The sequence below is a fragment of the Marmota flaviventris genome, chromosome X, assembly GCF_047511675.1.
Source record: "Marmota flaviventris isolate mMarFla1 chromosome X, mMarFla1.hap1, whole genome shotgun sequence".
Lineage (NCBI taxonomy): Eukaryota > Metazoa > Chordata > Mammalia > Rodentia > Sciuridae > Marmota > Marmota flaviventris.
In genome coordinates, this window is record NC_092518.1 from 15,591,327 (window position 1) to 15,613,536 (window position 22,210).

The following is a 22,210-nucleotide window of genomic DNA, read 5'->3' on the forward strand; positions in this document are numbered from 1 at the left end:
AGCAAGAATATTTCAATCTCTTTTGATATCAAGCTCACTATTTCACCAGTCAGCCAGTTCCCTTTTTGGAACTTACTATATTTGTATTACATTTTTATCCATACCTATTATCTCTTTAAATTGTGTGCCTTATTTGATTTCTTCTTATTTCAGTGACTTATAATATTATATTAGTAGCCACTAGGACCCCTTTCTTCATTCCTTCAAAGCTCCATTTATCTCCTAGTACATAAATTTTTTATTATAGTCAGTAGAAAGAATACCTTCATTTTCCATATTACTAGTATATCTTTACATTAATTTTCCATATCATTATTATATCTTTATATGTGTTCTCATTCAAGCCTATTATACTTAATATTTTAAAACTATAGCCAGAAACTTAAATGAGAAAATGGAAAACTAACCTTAAAATTATTAACTTGAGTTAATTATATATTTCATATGTATTGGCATATGTATATTGAAGGACTGATAGAGTTAAAATATACTTGTGTTGTTGAGAAAAATGTTATATGTAAGTTGTAAATTACTCAGCAGGCTTCATCCTACTCAGTAATTTCTGTGTGAAACTGACATTGCTTAAGTGGAATATCTACTGAAATCATTCATTGACTCAAAAATCAGGATGTAATGTGATTCTTGAATTATTGACTATATCTGATTAATAAATTTGTATTTGATTTTGTTAATTATCTAAAAATATCATGAGCAAAGCAGATTTTATTTCCCCATCACTACCTTTTAGTATTTTATTTTAAATATTGTGCTTTGGTTTTTGTGGAAATTTTCCATCTATCACAAGCAATCTCAATTAGTTAATTTATAAATTTCATGTTCTTCTAATTGAAACTACCATTATTCATAAATAAATTCATGTATTTTGTTCTTTTTACTATCTATAAAAGTAACTCATTTCATTGCCAAATTTCAGGAAATAGAAATACAAAGATGAAAGTACATATTGCAGTTCTCACTTCCTTTTAATGTAACCACCATTAATGGTGTGTATATCTTTTGGACTTCCATAGCTATATATATTTTTTTTTAACCAAAGTGGAATTAAATGACACCTGCTATTTTGGAACGTACTTTGTTTTACACAATTTTAATATCCCTTACTAGTAGACATTTATATAATATTCAACTTTTGGTTGGTTTAAATCATACTGTGACACATATATTATACATTTCTCTTTGTGATTTTTGTACAGTCATCTTCTTGTGGTACTGGAAGTAGAATTTGGGAGCCAAAGTTATTTACTATATATGATACTTGGTATATGTTTGCTTGCTTTTGTTTAAAACATTCTTAATGTTATATCAATGATAATACAAAGGCTGACATAAAAGTAGTAACATTATATATCCAATAAAATAATATTCAGCTGTAAAATTAAAACCCACCAAAATTAACATTCTCACCAAAATTAAAATTAAAACCCACCAAAAATTAACATTCCACTTTTTCATGGAAAAACAATTCTAATTTTTAAATTATTGCTGCAAAAATTAAATAGAAAGTGTGAAAGAATAGGAGGAATCAAATTGTACTGAACATTTCACAACAAAACACCATGTAGCCTTTAAAATCTTCAATTAGTCAACAATGATCACATTATAGTGTAAAATGGAAAGAAATTGCTTAGTAGAAATAATGTATAATTCATTGTTGAGAATAGATATGCTGGAAGAAAGATATGGCTATCACATATGGGGTTTTAGTATAGTCAGCAATTATTTGAGTACATTATTCAGCTTATTAATGATTATCATTAATAGTTCTTTCCTAAACTCTCTATAAACATGTTTTCTCCCTCTAAACATAACTCAAAATTTCTCTCTTTTTGGCAAACAAAATGATCATTTGTATTTAAACTATTTTTTCTTTGATACTTAGCTTGTAAAAATGGCTTTAAGAACACTACTTAGCTATTAGAGGGATGAGAATCAATGTAATATACCTTTGGACATATAACAGTCCCCATTTACATATAACAAGAGGCATTCAACCAGTTCTGTAACTGTGCTAGATCTGCATTAACATGTTTTTAACTGGCAGCCTCTTACTCATCTTAGCCATGTATCATAATGATCATTTTGACTCATATCTGAGACCCCTGAAGTTTTAAGAATTATAGCATCTTGCTTCTTTTTTCCCTGACTACGTCTATTCATCATCACTCAATTCTGCTGTAGTTGAGGTTATAATTTACATAAATGCTTATTAAATATACTTACATCTGTTGTTAAACCACACAGGCTTCATTCCAGGTTACTTCTTTATAGTGCATAGGGGCCTTTGCTTCTTTTGGTGAAATGCTCATCTCTCTAGCTTGAGTTTAGGTTTTCCAGGCAAACATGGTGAATAGCAGACAAAAGACTTGCATTCTCTTTCACTTGGGTGCCTTCAAAAACTAGATCACTGTTTATACTATTTGCTGAATTGTTTGCAATCCAGGATAAATTTGACCCAGTGTAATTGTATAACAACACATCCTGGAATATTATAACACATTAGAGTTGGGACAAAAGGTTTTTCTCTGTTTTAAATATGAAGTATATTTTTTTAAAAGCAAATATTAGAATAATAAATATTTTAATGTATTTCTTTAAAGCATAGTTCTAGGATTTCAGTTACCTGATACTGTATTACTAGACTGTTTTAAAAGCATACTAACAAAAAGTATTCTATGTTCAGAATTTTAAAAGGATGATGAGTGAAGTAATTTAACATGAATAACTATGGAGCCAGGTTTCAAAACATTTATTAAGTATTTGGCTTAATTATGTAACGTGTTTTAAGGTGATATTCAAATAGAAAGGCTTCATTAAATTTGACACACCATATTTTACGTTTATAGGGTTATTTGGAACACATTTCCAATAGCTGCCTCATTGGAGTAGCATTACCTTGTCATTTGTTATCCTATCTTTATAGCATGGTAAAAGGTTCATTTATTGATGCTATCATCCTTGCATCAGAATGTTGCCTTGGTGTGTCAGTACTAGCTATTGGTAGTATAATGTCAGTGTATTTTAGAGATACTTGTAACCACATATCTCTAAAAGATGGTGATGAGAAAGCATGTGGTGTAGTTTGTAAGCTCAGGACATTGCCAAATCCTTGTTTTCTGGCATGTGGACTTTCAAATTGTGCTTGTGAATAGTGCTTGGATTTCTACCTAGCAGCTAAGCAGCATTAATGGTGACATAATTTCTTTAAATTCTAAATTATTCCAATGATTAGGATACAGTTTTACTCTCTGCTTTAACATCGTAAATGTCCATTATTTTGTCTCATAATTATATGGACTTTAATGCAGTAACATGGTTAATAAATTCAAAGATAAAATTTCTTTTTTGAGTATATATCTCCTGAAAATTGATAGGATGATACACCAATTATGTGATTTTTTTACTAATCTTATTAAAGGGGGAGAACATTAAATCTTTGAATACTGTACCTCAATTTTATTGTAATGATTTTGCTGGTTACCAGGTGGGGTGGCAGTTGAAAAATTTGGTGAATGCACTACGAGAGGACCCGAGTGGTGTTATCTTAACTTTGAAAAAGCGACCTCAGAGCATGCTTACCTCAGCACCAGCTTTACTGAAAAATATGAGATGGAAGCCCCTTGCTCTGCAGGTAATGAAGCTTAATCATAAGTCATACACCATCATTTTAGCCATAGATTATCTCAGTAATGCTTCTTTATTGTGCCTCATCTCAGCAGCATATGGATTTAATCTTGTATGCTTTTGAAAATTTGTTTGTGAAATGATCTCTTCACAGCTTATCTTAATAGGCTTAATCGTCATGAAATCTGAGAAAGTAACTAAAACCCAAATGATAAAGAACTCTGCCTTAATATATAAACACTTAAAGCATAATTCCAAAAAGCCACAAATATATCATGTCAAAATATGGGTAGAATTGAAAGTAAGAGATTTCATTTTTTATGATATAATCTTCTATTTTATAGGTTATAACTGCATATGCTTCTGGAAGAAGCTAGATGATATTTTAAAGAATTCTTTTAAATCAGGTTATAAGATAGTGATAGTAATTTGTGGACAGTAGGAAGATAAGTTTTAAATTTTAATTAAAATTTACCTAGTCCATTCCTCCTGAGTGTTTTTGACTCTTCTATCTTGTAGAATAGCCAAAATAGGGAAATTGTCACATTAAAATTTTTGCATTTTTATTCAGCATGAAACATCACTCTAAAATATTATGCTGGATATTGACAAATTAATTAGGAGATATCTATAAAGTTATAAAAGTATTCTAGCTGGAAAAAGGCAATGAAGTAATACATTTCCTTCCATTTCAATTAGAATGTAATATTTAAACATATCATAGATTTTTTTCTCTTGCAAAACCTGCATTTTTAAATATTTTTGGTTTATTTTAGTTGTAGTTGGACACAATACCTTTATTTTATTTATATGTGGTGCTGAGGATTGAACCCAGTGCCGCATGTGCTAGGCAAGTGCTCTACTGCAGAGCCACAACCCCAGCCCCCAAAACCTGCATTTTTAAATTACCTTTTTTTAGAAGTCAAATTTAAAAATAAAATAATTGCCCATTGCTCAGATTAAAAAAGAGAAGGAATATATAGAAATGCATTATTGTCACTGGTATGCAAATTGTTGTTAAGCTTGATATTAGTACTTTTTACCATTCATAATTTTTTCCCTAGTTCTCTATTACACATGACTGGCCTTTTGGATTATGATGATTTTTCATTGTCTAAAACTTTAATTATTATTAACATCAAAGTTATCATTATACTTAAATCATATAAAAACACATAAAATGTTACAACATTAAGATCTTTAAATTTTTAATGGGAATCTATTTTTCAAATTAATAAATTTAAACTGTATTGATATGTCCAAATGCATTTGACCTACGGTATTTGTTATTAAATATATTTGATGATCATTAAAGTTCAGAGGCCAGTGCTTGCCTCATTAAGTCATAGATGAACAGATCAGACTTTCCCATCACATCATTTTTTTTTTCTTACTGCATTTCAAATTGCTTTGTTGTTCCACTCTGGAGTTTTCTATTGAAATGTCTTCCCCAAGATCCTTCTTCAAAGTCTGAAGAGGTGGGCACCCTGAAGAAGAGGCCCATACTTTCAGCCATTAGGCATTGTTCTCTGTATATGTCTACTTAAACTTAACAAGTCTTTTCTAGTCCCTCATAAAGGGACTTGAACACCAAAAAGACCCTGGTTTCTTGTTGATCCGTGTGTTCTGTTTGAGGAAATGTATCTAGCTAATAAATTGATAATTTGTTCCCCTGTTGGATTCTTTTCCACAAATGCAAACTGGAGAGTTAAGATAATAGCTGTACCCAATTAAGAATAACTTTTATGTAAAATGCCGAAATAATTGAAAGACCAATATTTTGTTACACATACACTTAGTATATGTATTCAAAGCTAGAGTACAAAGACTATAGTTTTAAAAATTATCTCACATAATTTCTTACCTGTAATTATAATAGATTTTTAAAGTATTGTTTCTAAGTCCATTTCTAAATACCAAGAAATTTGCCTTCTTATATTATTAAATGTGTTTATTCCTCATTGCTTATTCAGTTATGCTGAGTATATTTGTAATTTTTTTCAGAATGCAAAAATCTGAAAAAGGGAAACCAAAATTTATATGTGTTTATACATTTATCAACATATTTGTAAATTCATTATTTCAACTGAATTTGGTTCACCTAAAATGTATTGGCAATGGTCAATCATCTGTATGTAAGCCATGCTATTATGGAGAAAAAACTACTTTTAACATCTTTGAAAATTGCTTCAGTGCTTTACTTTTTTTACAGATTAGAAGGAAGAATATTATTAGTAATTCAATACTTGCAGTTGGTGTTAAAACAAGGTCTTAGGAGTAAGGGTAATGGATAAGTTCTTTAATAAACAATCCTTACACCTCTGCCAAATGTCCCTGCATCCTGTTTTGAGGACCTGAAATTGTACCATTATAGTATTCTTTATCTTAAGACTTTGATATATGCTAAAATGCAGACACTTGGAAGCATAATGGAAATTATCTGGTCAGAAATTCCATAGAATATAAATTCTGATACAACCAAAAATGAACAAAATTTTAGGGTACCAGGATCTCAAGATTGAAGTTAGACTGCCTCCAAAGGGTGAAAAGTCACAGAAATAGTGGGATAAGATGGTTTTGCAGGCAGCTGTGAAATTTTTCATGCTATACCTGAGGTCATGTTTTCTTCCTAGTGCCTAAGGAACAACCTCAGATGTGAAGCTTAAGTGCTAAACATAGTACTAATCCTCTGTGTAGCTACGAGTGCCATTCTTATTGTTCTTGCTTCTGTTATGTGTATAAATAAGTTGGAGAAAAAATACCCATTAACTCATCTAAATATAACTCTTCAGCACTCAACCTTGAATAACTGTACATTAGATTATTTCCTTTTTCATAGAGGTACTGGTATTCTACTAAGAATTGCTTAAATTGGAGGCTACTAAAATCTGTGATGTTTATTTATCTGGTATGTCTTTTTCTTAGACTATACCAGTCTTAATAGATATTAGCATTTTCAGATAAAATATAGCAAAGTTCAAGTAGACACTAGTACATGCATCTTTTTTAAAAAAAATATTCTAACATAATGGTTTTTAAATTAATAAGGAAAATTGTTATCTATATAAATAAAATATAGTCTTAGATACTCTAATGTAACTTTAATAAAAGTAGTTCTATTTTTTAAATGTTTAAAAAGATAGTGACTTCTAATATTCATTAACTACAATGATGAATTTTAATTTGGATTTTCTTTTGATACTTATTGATGAAATTATAGTGAAATAAACAAAAGCATACAATTCAACTTCATACTCACAGAGCAATTTCATCAGTACATTTCATAAAATTTGGCAGCTCTTCTGAAAAATTTCTGATTTCTCAAACATATGTGATAGAACTGAAGGACTTAAAAATTCTTTAATTAAATACTACAAGCAGATTTAATTATATTTGAAAGTTTTAATTCTGTTATTTGCATACTTTCATAAATGGCAGAGACGTTTTACTTGAGATAGAATCTTTATTGTAAGAAGCAAGGGATTCCTTGCTTTCTGGGAACTATTTCTCAAACTTAATTGCACCCTTTATTAATTTCCTGGATTTAGGTAAGCATGGTGATTGTTTATGGTCAAGTTCTAATTTGATGAAAAATATTTCCAGGGAACTGTGGATAAACCTCAAGGTATATTGGATATTTTAAATTAGTACGTGTAGGCCATAGCATGCATGGGAAGTATCATTTCTTTTTAAAAGAAATATGTTGAACTATTAGCTAGACACTGAAAGCTCCTTGAAATTATCACTGGGAATCAGTGATTTTTGTAAATTTAATAATCCAGTTTTCTGGGAGGAGAATGCATCTCATAAATAATCATTAAAACAATGCTGGAATTCAACAAACTGATTTAGATATTGTTACATTAGCTGTATAATTAGAATTATATTCTTAAACTGTATTCCAATCCATAAATTTCTTATGTTGATACCTTAGTTACTTGTGTGATTTTGTGCTTTTCTATTTAAATTGTATTGTTTAGTATTACCTCAATGACATTTTTACAGGATATTTAAACACCTTTGAGCAAAAACAGAAATAGAAAATAATCCTAACATTTTTTAATAATCCTAACTTTGTCTGTCAACTGGTGTAACAACTGGAGAATGCTGATGACATTACATTTCAACTATATACAGATATGAATGGTTAAATTTATTCCATAAAGTCAAAACACAAAAGTAGCAATAAAATTTACTTCAATATCTAAGTTATGGGTTGGTGTGACTGAAATAAAAATTAGTGACAGAAAGTTTATATGTTTCTGAGAATTTTATTTTAACAGCATGTTTTGAAGAGGACAAAAACTAATATTAGATATGACACTAGAGAAAAATGCGTTTTAAAAAATGTAATTGTGCTAACTGGAAGACAATAACAGTTGTTATGTTTTACATGTTCGAATTAGCAAATAGCTACAAACAATTGTCATATCAGCTTTTAACTCACCAATGTTTAAGTAAATCAATTAAAGAATTTTAAGTCACATTTGTGTTTTTGAGCCAAATGCTTTTACAGTTAGCAATGACAACAAATAATCAACTAATAATGAAAATATTAGCCATACTTTTTAAATTAATATCCTAAAAATGATGTTTACTGTAATTTGAAAGATGTTGCAGTTTAATTATATTCATAAAATTGGACATCACATAATTAATATATGAGTGTTAGACTCAATACAGTGTGCAAAAGTTGATTTGGTGAAAAAAAAGACATTTTTTACGGTGACTCTGAAGTCTATATTAGTTATATATTGTGTTATTCCATACATATATTTATGCTCATATATCTGTATTTTAACATAGGCAAATATGATTTCCTGATTGAATCTATGGTCAGAAAAATATCTGTTTTCTTTGTAGTATAATAGAAAATAAAGTTACATATTTACAAAAGAAGACTCAAATCTTTTGTATTTATAAGCTTGAATTCTAAAAGAAGCTATGAAATAACTGAGAATGGGACAATGTTGAATACATGCATTTCCCTTGCTTAAGTTCCAAATAATTTACTACTTAAGAAAAGTTTGGCCAGGAAAAACTGTATTGAGTAATTTTCCAAATTAGATCTAACATTCTTTACATGATAAAGAAACTTACAATTTGTACACAAATTCTTGCCTTCCAAAAATCCAGAATACATTTTCTGTGGACATTTGTTTAGATGATTAAGGAAAGAGTTGTTAATATAAAGTAGTGTTCTGATACTAGTATTGGGGAATTATAATGTGTCTAAACTGAGTAAGGTCTTGTATAAAAGTCCTGTTTTAGAATATTGGGGTGTTGTGATCCATTTGTTTGTGTTTGTTCCCAAGAGTGAATAAAATAAATGGCCAGGTTTATATTTGATGTAATCATTTGTATTTCAGTGGGTATCCTCACCCCCAGAAGGCAAAATCAAACTATGTGATCTTGGCATCAGTGACTTTTAAAGCTAACTACATAACACAGTGTTTTAATCTTTAAAGTTGAGGTCATTATATTATTGGTTTCTTTCGAGACTATTATGGTTCTTATCAAAGCTGGGTCACTTTCTATACAGAAAGACAACTAAATTAACATATGCTTGCCAAGAGATGTTAAAATGTAAATTTCCTTATATATAGAAGTTCTTTTTCCATAGTCTTTAAGACCATATGGGTTTCAGAGGTACAGAATCCTTCCCAGAAGTGCTCAGTTATCTTAGATATTTTAGAATTGGGAGGCACAAAGATAAGACGTGAGCCATGAGAGTATTTAAAGTGAGATTTCATTGATTCCTTACAAAAGCTTGAAGTTCAATTTTTGCAACAATCACAATCTTCCAATGATGTTTAAGCTGGATGAGTAGGATATTATTGGTAAAGTTATTGCTTATGATCTAGAGGCAGATTTGGGCCATACCATATTTTAAGATACAAATTTAAAGTGTTTATATAGTTTAAAATTGATACTATGAAAATGTGTATGTAAGTTTTACTTAAAAGATCTCTGAGTCCTGTTGACAGCAGTAAGTTATAATTAATTGATCTAGGATTATAAATATATGTTTAAAGATGATGCATTAGATTACTTAGAATTTGAACATTTATAGAGATAAATGTCCGTGTCCCCTCAAAATCTATCAGATTTGTTTTTAACAACATACATGCAAATGTGTCTTTGCTCTTGGCGCCTCATTGAATATGTACAAGGAGAGCTTTATGTCACAAGGATCATTTAGAAATGACAAATAAATGATATGACCAGGTCCTCCAAGGAAGTAAACCACTTTGGATGGGATTCATAATGGATCTACATCATACTTGATTGCCATAGTGAATCAGGCTATACTGAAGCTTTATGCTTACTTGAATAATAAGGTGCAGTCCTAAAGTAATACTCTTGTGTTTTATACATAAATGTTGATAGTTCATAATTCTATTCCCATACAGATTTTACCAATATAGGGTCAGAATGTCAAAATGGTAAAAGAAAAGAATATTACCCTTTATTACTGCATTTTTTCTTAATTTGGAAACCCTTTATAGTACAATGGTAACTGTTTTTGTTATGGACAAATTATCAAAAGTAAATGTTGCTAGGATAAGAGACACTCTCTTTTTACATTATTATACTCTTATTTAGTTTTATAATCTAAGGAATATGCTTATTAAATTGCTAAGAGAACTCCATTTTTGAGTTGAGGGAAACTACGTTTGTTATAATCTGTGTATTTTCACATGAATGATTATTGGTGGTAGGTGTATTTTTAATGCTGCTTGTTAAATAAGAATTTCTCGCTGATAATTTCAGCTAATTGCATCATTCATTCTGTGATTCAATTTTACCTATCTTTCTAAAGTTCATTTAAGTTTGCACTATCTTTTCTACCATTAAAATTTTTAAGAGATTATAATCTTAAATCTTCCCAGAGTTCTTTGGGGTTAATAATCTATTTTTATTTTCTCATGAAGCTTCTAATTTAACATACTGTATTTTCCCCCTTGCCTAATGTCTGAGTTGTTTTTTTTTAAATGAAACTCTTAACTAGACGTGGCAGTGCACACCTATAATCCCAGAGGCTGGAGAGGCTGAAGCAGGAGGATTGCAAATTCAAAGCCAGCCTCAGCAACTTAGCGAGGCCCTAAGCAACTTAGTGAAACTCAGTTTCAAAATAAAAAATAAAATAAGGGCTGATGATGTACATCAGTAGTTAAGCACCCCTGGGTTCAATTCCTGGCATAAAAAATGTTATTCTCAAAAAGAATGACTACTTTCTCATCTTTATTATCTTGACAATAATAGCATGATAAGTAAACAGAAATATACTGAATATATTGAATAATTTACTATGAACTTCACTTGGTAATTAAGCATATACATAAGCTAGATTATATAACTACTTGAGAAACTAGTTGAAATATTTTCTATGATTTACCAGTCAATAAAATATGAAACCAGTTTAGTTAAACAACAGGATTGACTAATTCTTTTTTATCTCTGTAAAAACAAGTTTTTTTTAATTGAACCAGCTTGACATAATCAAATCTTTTATCTATTCAAATACTTTAAAGTCTTTTTTCTGTCTGTATTTGCCAATTTAGCTGATCATATTAACTGATGATGCTAGTAGCAACTCCTTGCTGAAAATAGAAACCTTGAAAAATAGCAATTTGAAGCAAGTTGACATGGTTAATATTGAATTTTCCTAGAAAGGAAAAGGTACAAGTACCATAGGTTGACCATCCTGGTAATAGTCCAGGCAAAATATAATATTTTATTAGTTTTTATCTGATACTTAAGGAATATGTTGAATATACTTGTAACCATTTACTACTACTGTTTTTTTCCCTTATTTCTTGTTTGGGGAGAAGATGATAGGTACTATCCAAGAAAAGTAACACACAGTTCTGTCGATGGTGGAAGAAAAGGAGAGAAATCCTCAAACTAGAAAAAGTGACACTAAAATTGTAGAAAGACAAATAAGTGTGGTAGATTATTTTTAAAAGCTTATATTTTAAAACTTGGTATGAAGTTTACTTGTAGCATTAAGATATTTTAAAGTGAGAGATCTATTGGAGCATTTAAAAAGCATATTGAGTATTAGCTTTTCTGTCAGTGCATTAGTTTTAAATTATTGGAAAACAATATACTGTGTAATAAAATTTTTCTTTACTGCATTTCTATTATGATAAAATTTTCATCAGACTTATTATTTAGTGTCATCTGTATTTAGAGCCAAGTTATACTTACAGAGAGGAAAACATCTATAAACAGTCACATAATAGTGACTAGATTACATAGATGTAACACTGAACATAAACATGTTATCTCTAAACATTTTATTCAAAGATCTATTGCAGAGGCGTGCAACGCAACCTCAAAATAATGCAGTTGTTCCTTTAGGTTTCATGGTGTTCATCAGTATAAGTGGCTCCTCTGATTACTTATATAATCTTAAGATTTCCTGTTGCCAAGAGTTTTGCTTCTAAAGGACAGGCATAGCTGAACTGGACACTGTTTTCAGAAATCAGTATTGTTTACCATAGTAGTCTTTACTGTACACCTTCATAATATCTTAAAATTCTTCAATTAGTATGTAAAGCTTCTAACTTTAACATCATATGAGATAGATTTGTAAAGCCCCAAAATACATTATCATTCCTTTTTCCCTTCTCTCTCTTTTTCTTTAATTTCTATTTCACATAGATTAAAACTTAACCATCATTTTGGCAGGATGCTTGATTGCAAGCTTTTAAGATGAGCTGTGTAACAAGGAACATCAAAAATCATGAAATGAGTCTTAAACTATGTAGTCTATCCCAGTGACCTGCATTGTACTTTCCACTGTATTTATCCTTGGCTTTTTGAACAAATTTTGTTTATCTGTACAAAAGTATTGTTACAATATAAAATAGTTGTACTATGCCATTATATGAATGTCCAAAAATGCATGTTAAATAATAGAACTGTGGGTCTATCTAGATATACTAAAGTGTTTTCATACTGGCTAAAATGGCAACATCTTGTCATGAGGAGATGCAGTTCATTTTGTGATCGTTACTTTGGTATTTGCGATTGCACAAAAAATTCTTATTTTTAATGTTAATTGTATGTGTAGTTAATCAGTAAGATCTGTAAGAGAAACATAAAAAAATTGTGAATTTTTATCTCACTTTAGGATAATTTCTTGAACCACAAGATTATTTACAAATGCTGTGAAGTTTGGAATTGGGATGCTTTTAATGCATCCTGATGTATGGTTTACTTCAATATATACAGTCTCTTAACATAAAAGGAAAAAACCTCCTATTCATTGTGTACATACAAACATGAAATTGAGATCTATCAATATGCAACTGAAGATTATTTAAAATGAGATAAATGTGTGTGCCTATGAAAGGTGAAATGATTGTGTTACATTAATAACCATACTTTTGAAGATGTACCATAAAATGAGTTTAAGGAGACAGCTAGCTATGTTTATATTGACAGAAAAAGGTACATTTTCCTAGAAAATGCTGTCTCATATTGGTCTTTCATAATCCACTTTTGTTGCCTTCTCTGAGAATCTATGACATTCTACAAACCTAAGAGTGGGGCTTGTTTTTTTGGTGAGATCTGAAATAGCTCTCTTGTATATCAGTCAAGATGTAAGCAAGTTAATTCTTCTATGAATTACTCTTTGTTATCTTTCTTTCGAAAGTGGGATTCTGACAAAGTTAATTTAAATAAGGTTCTGACTATGAGATAAATCTTCCCATTATAAAACAGTACATGGTAATTTTTTACCTCATAATTAGCTTTTAGGTGGTTAGATCACAGGAAAAGGTGAGTTGGGAACTAAGAAGTAACCTCTAATATATATCATTTATTTTTGGAGACTCAAAGGAATATCCATGTACTAAATAACATCCTTCTTGATTTCAGCCAAGTTCAAAAACTTTGCAGAAATAGATCATTTTAAAATGATAACTATGTGTCGTTGTTGTTGTTGTTTTGTGTTGTTTGTGTGTGTATGTATTTTCTTTTTCATTTTAACCAGCCTCTTATACCTAGAAGTCCCACAAGCAGTGTTGCCACGCCTTCCAGCACCATCAGTACCCCCACCAAGAGAGACAGTTCTGCCCTCCAGGATCTCTACATTCCCCCTCCACCTGCAGAACCATATATTCCCAGGTATAAAACTATCATGTTGTTCTAGGCAACTTCTACTTAAAGATTAAACTAATAGCATATAAACTACAAAGTTAATTCTTGAGGAACGCTGTGAATACTTTTTCAGGAATTCTGAATACATTTTGAAAATTATTCCCATTATAGTGAACAAACTTTGGTTGGTTAATAATAGCAGTAACTAATTTGTATTAAATATTTAGTATGCATTAAATATCTTATCCTCCTTATCTCTTAGAAGAAAGAAGAGGAAGGTAATATTAAGTAATAATTATTTTAATAAGTACAAAGTAAGTGAAGCATTCTGGCTAAGAAGCTGAGAATATCTCAGTCTAGTTTGAAGCATTTCAATTTTTTCAAAAAAGAGCGTTTATAGAGAACATTTATGCTTTCTTAAATATATAGAGGGATTACTTTTTTAATGATGAGGAAGAGGAGAAGAGGGAGAGTGTTTTCCCCCCAATGCCTTAGTATCTAGAGGTTTTACTTTATTAGTTCATTAATATTTTCTTCAGGCAATAGTGTTTACAAGAAAACGAATTGCCTTTAAATTCTATTTTCTAGATTTCTTGGGGCTGAATCTCCATTTCATTTCTAGACTTTATAAGAAATTCCTGGCAGGGGTGAAAGATTACAGCTTTGTGCCATAATGCATTCTATCCAAAAGCATTCTGATATCTAGCTTGTGAATACAAAAATTATGGAAAGGGCCATCAGTATTGGGAATAATAAACACCAATCAGAAAGAATTTAATTCAATTCTTAAATTAATTCTGCACTCACTCAAAAATAATAATTTAAGTTCTGTTATTACTAAGCAGTACTTAATATTAAATTTCTTCTGTATAGAAAATAATTGAACTCCTCATGTTTAATTTTCACTATTTTTTATTATTAGTTGTTCAAAACATTACAAAGCTCTTGATATATCATATTTCATACATGTGATTCAAGAGGATTATGAACTCCCATTTTTACCCTGTATACGGATTGCAGAATTCACATCGGTTACACATCCACGTTTTTACATACTGCCATACTAGTGTATGTTGTATTAGTATACCTAGTGTTTCAGAGATATTTATTCTATTAAATACAATAATACTGATGTTATATAATCTAAATGCTATATGGCAATATGACATATCCACAAATACTATGTTGTCATCTAGTAATAAAACTATAACCAGTATGTATATACACATAAATTCTTATTTTTGAGAATTAAATGGAGTTGTGGAAAAATAAATTATAGAAAAAAATAATTGACATTTCATAAGTCTTTCCATTGTGTAATTTGCAATCTTATGTTCAATTTACAATAAGATGTACAGATCTATCCAATATGAGTAAAAATATAAGTTACATTTTAATTCTGTTAAAACAGTGTCAGATTTTCTGAATACTCTTGCATGAGAAGCACTGAAAAAAATAGGAAGCTACTTTTTATGGTTGTCATTTTCATTGAAAATATTTATATTTCAGTGCAAATGATTATGTAACAAGCCTTATCCTTCAGAGGACTATATTTAAAGATAAATATTTTAAAAATGTTTCTTAACAAATCTCCACAATTTTTAAATGTTCTTTCCTATTCACTTGGGTTAGGGATGAATTTGTTAAAAGGAAATGATCTCCAAGACAGATAGGATTTAAGATACACTTTAGATAAACAAAACAGTAAAATGAACCAGTCCTGTCCTCGTGAGTATGGTGAAGATATTTTAAGTCAATAAAAAGCTTGAACGCACTATTTAAAAATATTAGAAAAGTTGAAATGTCAACATATTGGTCATTGTTTTATCAGGATAAACTGAAAGCTCCATACTTTTCAGTAAAATTCATAAAAGTAGTATATATTATCTCAATTGATTTTTATTTGTTCAGTATATAATTTAGCAGAATATTCTAAAGACATTTTGAGTCATATTAGTATTTACCCAGTCAGTCTTTTGATACTGCAATCAGAACAGCCCATGCATCAAAGCCCCTTTGAACCACAACGTTATGTAAATCATCTGCATGTTTTGGTCTGACTTGAAGTTATAGTCATAAAACCTTTTGCAGTTTTCATTTGGATTTTAAATAATAAAAGGGTTCTCATCTTAATAAAAAGCAACTTAAAATGGTCATTAAGTTTAGATTTTTTATGTGATTAAATTTTTCAAACGTATTTATTCCAGTAAAAAACAAAAAGTAAAAAAGTGACTATAAACATGCCTTTTCCTCTAAAACTGAAAACACTCATGTATGTAAAGTATGTGAAATTTGCTTGGAATTTTATTATGCCTTGTGACTATATGCTAAAGTATTGTAATTTATTGTGCATTTTATATTTAACCAAATTAACTCTACTATGTGTCCACTAAAGCAATGTTATCTTCATCCTTTCTTAAATCCTTTCTAGGTCAAAATGTAGATTTATTACATATTTTATAAAGGTATAACTTTAAGAACAGTTAAAATGTTTATAGTGCAATGAATTAATACATTGAGTTCTTCAGGGATTCATAACATGAGTACATACCATACACACACTTATATACACAACTCACACATATACATGCACACATACTCTTAAACATATCAATTCATTCCACTGGAAAGTTGGGCTTCTTTTTTACTTTTCTTAACTTAGCATTGTTTTAGTGCCATATAGACATGTCTAACACATCTGCCTTGTTGATCTAAGACACTTCTTCATATCATTATATGGTAGAAAATATCAGCCCTTCAAATTTTCTGCCACTGGCTGTGTTCATATACATATAGCAAGGTGAATTAATGGATTTGAATCACCCTTGATCTCAGCTACATTAGTATTCATGTCACAGGCCTGATAGAAAAGTCTGCCCATTTATACGTAGGCATAACCTTAGTCCAGTGCCATGAATTCATTAGAGCTGTTTCCAGGCTAATCATAGTGTCGATTTCTTTTTGATAGAGGATTAACAGTAACAAAAAGTGCCAGGCAATTTGTTCAGGAAAGCTTTCAGCTAATTGAAAATGAAATTCTGAATGAATTTTTATATTTATTTTCTTCTCATTGCCTAAGAACTATATAGGCATATTTTGGTTATAAGCAATCATTTTAGAAAATAAAAGAGTAAATGTCAATATAAATAAAAACCTCACCTTGTGATCGGTTAAATTATAAGACATCTTACTGATTCAGTTTAGTCTGTCTTAAGAATATTGTTTATTACTTTTTCCATATTTAAAGTACTGGGAATATAGTTCCCTATATTTTAGACATCTAAACATTTTCGCACTGATGCAAAAAAATATAGATTTTTGCTCTGAGACACATATTTTGGAAATAACATTACTTTTATAAACTCATCACCATTGTATAAATTATAATGGGCCTTAGATAAATATATATGTGTGTGTATATATATATATATATATACACATACATATTTATATATTTATATTTCAGTTTTTCTACATCTTTAAGATTTTTAGTCCTAGAGCTTAACATAAAATTAATTCTTTTTCTGGTTAACACTGATTTGTGATCCATAAGTGAAGAAATACTGCATTTACATTCCTAGTTATACTTTAGAAGACAAGCTTTTTTAAAACGAATGCACAAGTAATCAGTGAAAAATTTCATAACATAAACAAGGTTCAGCTCAACCAATCCTAAGCAGAATATTTCTATCAAAACGCCATTCATCATGATCCTAATCATCAAGTACTGTGTAAGTAATAGGTTTTGGAAACCCCGTATATCCCATTCTTAAAGTCCATGTTTTATAACATCTCTCCACAAGAAGCATTACTGATGTGTTAAGATACATATTTTTTCTCAAGTCTCCTAAGAGTCTTTTAAATTAATGACATGCTGTTTGAAGTCACTACAATACCAATTTATATAGGGCTAATTTGGTTTCTGTCATCATGATATTCCTTATGTAAGTGATAAATCCTATATACATCTTTGTTTTTAAGTAGCACACATTTTACCAAAAAATCAGTTAGGTAATCTGGCAGAAAAAAAAGGCATTTGGTTAAAATAACATTGTTAGTAGTATACATAGTGACTTGAATACTAGAGCAATTTATATGCTAAAATTATTTCCTATGAATGACATTTTACAGTGAAAAATGAACTCAAGCAATAGTTAAAAGATCCATGGCCCATTTCTAGCTATGTCATTTATTAGCTGTGTAACATTGAGACAAGTCATTTAACTTGAGTCTCAGAATTTTTTTCTTGCAAAATAGGAATAATTAAAAGTTGTCCTATAATTTTCTTTTTCTTTCTTTCTTTGAATAAAGAATGAAACCCAGAGAGTCTTAACCATTGAGCCACATCCCCAGCCTATTTATTTATTTATTTAGAGACAGGGTTTCTCTAAGTTGCTTAGGCCCACTAAATTTCTGAAGCTGGCTTTGAACTTGTAATCCTCCTGCCTCAGCCTCCTTTAATTTTCAAAGAAAACTTGGAAAGATCAGCGACTACGGATATAGTTCAGTAGGTAGAGTGTTTGCCTTGCGTGCACAAGGCCCTGGGTTGGATTCCCAGCACCATACACATTGAAAAAAAAAAAAAAGACAGGAGATATATTGTATGGGAAGTTTATTATTAGCATTTTTAAAACTTCCCATTTTACCCCCCTAACACTTTTCTACATCCTTTTCCTTTACTCTAACAATTTTCTTTAGGGATGAAAAAGGAAACCTTCCTTGTGAAGACCTCAGAGGACATATGGTGGGCAAGCCAGTGCATAAAGGATCTGAATCACCAAATTCATTTCTGGATCAGGAATACCGAAAGAGGTTTAACATTGTTGAAGAAGATACTGTCTTGTATTGCTATGAATATGAAAAAGGAAGATCAAGTAGTCAAGGAAGACGAGAAAGCACTCCAACTTATGGTGAGAGTTCTTATTTTTACATGACACTATGTCTAACATGGGAATCACAATTTCCTCTCATAAGTTTTGGGGCTGTGAAAATTACTTGATTGCTTTTGAATCTTTATTATTAATCTGTATCTATCATGTGCTTCTAAGTGAAATATCAACAATATGACATGACATTAAAAATTACTCTAGATTTTCCAACAATAAGAGAGAACAGCAAGTTACATTTTAGCTCATAATGGTTAATGAAAATCTTTGTAGCATCACAAGTACTTTTTTTGTTATATGTTGCCAAATTTAAATAATTCAAGGGCTTTATCATTTTTAATGAACACTTACTTCAAACATGACTTCTTTGAAATAAAATTGTCTTCTTAATTCTCATGGATTAAAAACATCTTTAGATAAGCTTTTCTGGGGGAAATCTCATCTCAGTTTTTGTATTTTTAAGAAGCTGTAAAATTAATCTGACATTCAAGTTGAAGTAGATTTTAAATAGAATAGACATACTGTATTTAAGGCAAGATGGGCCCAAAGTTACCATGTACCTGGAATTGTTTTTTTATCTCTGACTCTTGCTTTTCCATGCATGTCCAAGAATGTAATCAGGTCACAAATATGTAAAATTGATACCACGTGTCTGCAATATTTTTTGATAAAGTTGCCTAATGTAATAAATCCTATGGTCCTAATGCAAGAATGAATGGATTTAATTGGAAGACTGTGTTCCTTCCTTTCCAGTTTTTAAATTAATCATTTTCATTGAGGAGTTTATGCTTTGGGGAAGGACAGGATTCTTGCTCATTAGTCTAAACTTGATCACTAAGAGCTATAAAGAATGGAAGTTGTTTTAAACACTCTCTTTTTACCTACCCTCCTCAATTGTTTGCTACAGCCATGTACCTTCCTCCTTTGGTCACAAAAATAGCAGTATTTTTTTCTTATGCATGTCTTATTTCTTTGTGGTTCTCTGGTAATAATTATGTATGAAAAGTTTTGACCAAAGTAATCTTAAAGAATAGGAATCATACTTAATTTTCTTTGTGATTCTTTGTACATGTGCTTTTTATACAAATAAGTGATGATATTTTTAGCATAACTCCTCAGTTACATAACTTTGGTGACAATTATTTTGAATTGTTGTATATTAAAGGTATTTGCACCTTTTTCTCTCCTATTATATTGTAAACCTACAGTAGAGAGGCCTGCCATCTTTCTTATCACTCTCTGCATCCCATGACATAATGTATATTTTTATTCATTCCACAAGTACATGTTGACCACCTGTTATTAGATAAACAGTAAAGTATATCAACTCTTCTCTTTTTATATCCCAGAACTTTCTGGATATTTTTACTTATATGGAAGTAAATGAACATTGCATTTAAGGGGAAATTCTAGTCACCAAATGAAGTTATTGATTCATTACTCATGACCTTATAAAATATATTTACTAGGTTCTTATAGAATAACTATAATTGTCATATTAAACAGCAGTTTAAAGTACTAGTACAGTTATTTTCTATAAATCATATTCTCAATAAAATAGAATACTGTTTTAACTTTAGAAATTTAGATAGCCTATAGATATTTGATTTTAAAAAGAAATATGTATATGCTTAAAAGAGGGATAAAGAGGTAAACAAAGTTCTCTTTTTAACTTTTGAACCTGAAACAAATATAATCTTACTATATAATAGTTTTATTTAATCTGAACCTTCAAGGTAGACACTTGTAGATACTTCAGTGAAGATGTGCAGGCACAACTTGAAAGATTTTTCAGTCAACAATTAAATTTATTTAATTTTCCAAAATCAGAAGCTAGATAATAAATCTACTATTCAGTTACAGTATTGTAGCCATAATTTTCCCAAAGATTAATTCATTTGTCAACTTGTTCAGCTAGTATTTTATATACATAAAGTTGGTCATAACTAGGGACACGGGTGAGTAAAACATAAATTCTACATGGAAGATAGGCATAACCCAAGAGGAGAAACATATCTACATTGCAATCACTTTAAGTATATACACATAATGCTACATAGCCCAGGAATTGAAACACCATAGTCTACCTGGGAAATCACATAAGCAAGCATGACATTTATGCTGGATTATGAATGATGAATAGTCATTATCCAGCATTTCTAAATGCTAGTCATCTCCACCAAATACCTGGTACCTCTTCAAAACCTAGGTCTGAGACCAAGGTTTTGCATAAATCTCTCAGCCTAGACCCTAAAAGCCCTAATACAAATTACTTCCAGCCTTCATAATCAATAATAACTTCTTTATTTAACTTATAAAGTAGTATCATGATGTGGACCACCAAGTATGACAATATTCTCTTGTATTTGAAAATTATGATGATGAAAATTTACAATCTTCCTTAAATGTATTGCAAAAAACCCTAAAGTTCATATTTGGTATTTTCTAGATTTGATATTAATGTAACTTCTTTTTACTTGTGTGATACCTTAAAATGCAGTATATAAGTTTTTTATCCTTATAACTGTCAATTTAGTTCTTAGTTACAAATGCCCTTATCTTGAAGTATTTGAATTTATCCACCATTATTCTCCTGTTAACTTCACAAATTACCTGTCTATTCAGAGAAAGTTTAAAGTTAAGATTATGAGCCTAGGTAAAATTTTGAGAAGCAAAAGAGGACCATGACGCAGTTACCAGTACAAGAATATGTACTTTGGGTTGTATATGTATTAATATATTCATATTTTAAAATTGTGTATGTGTGTGTTTTAGTCAGCTTTTTTGTTACTGTTACTGAAAAACATTATAAGAAAAAGTTTAGAGGAATAAAAGTTTTTTGGGGGGAACATGGTTTCAGAGGTCTCAGTTCATAGACAACCTACACCATTCCTCAGGGCTCAAGATGAGGCAGGACATCATGGTGGGAGAGTATGGTAAAGGAAAGCAGCTCAGGACATGTTCAAGAAGCAGAGAGAGACTCCACTCTCTAGATAGAAAATATATGCCCCAAAGGCACACCCCCAATGCCCACCTCCCCCAGCCACACCCTATCTGCTTTCAGGTTACCACTCACTTGACACCCATTAGGAGAATAATTCACTGATTGGGTTAAAGCTCTCATAACCCAATCAATTCACCTCTGAATATCCTTGCATTGTCTAACACATGAGCTTTTTGAGGACATCTCATAAACCATAACAGTGTGTGTGTGTGTGTGTGTGTGTGTATGTATGTAGTTATATATAGTGTATGTATAAAGTTGTATGTATATATATATATATATATATATATATGTTCTATATACATATATATTTTATATTTGTTATATTTACATATACTTTATATAATAAATGTATATTAGGACTGGGGCTGGGATGCAGCGGTAGTGCACTTGCCTGGCATGTGTGAGATACTGGGTTCGATTCTCAGCACCATATATAAATACATAAATAAAATAAAGGTCTATCAACAATTAAATTTTTTAAATAATAAATGTATGTTATTATATAATAAATGTATATAATATGTATTTATATACATTGTTTTTAAAAGAGAGAGAATTTTAA

General features: G+C 30.2%; 1 protein-coding gene across 4 annotated transcripts in view; it reads left to right on the top strand.

Annotated features, from left to right (window-relative positions):
* Window positions 1-22,210, top strand: part of Cnksr2 (connector enhancer of kinase suppressor of Ras 2) — a 254,860-nt gene that overhangs the window by 132,180 nt on the left and 100,470 nt on the right. For 2 of the 4 annotated variants that reach the window (XM_027927389.2, XM_027927390.2), the window contains exons 9-11: window positions 3,503-3,649; window positions 13,649-13,782; window positions 18,454-18,665. In XM_027927389.2, the coding sequence (XP_027783190.1) occupies window positions 3,503-3,649; window positions 13,649-13,782; window positions 18,454-18,665 (493 nt within the window). The remainder of the gene's footprint in view (window positions 1-3,502; window positions 3,650-13,648; window positions 13,783-18,453; window positions 18,666-22,210) is intronic. The other 2 variants (XM_027927391.2, XM_027927392.2) reach the window with 1 other exon arrangement.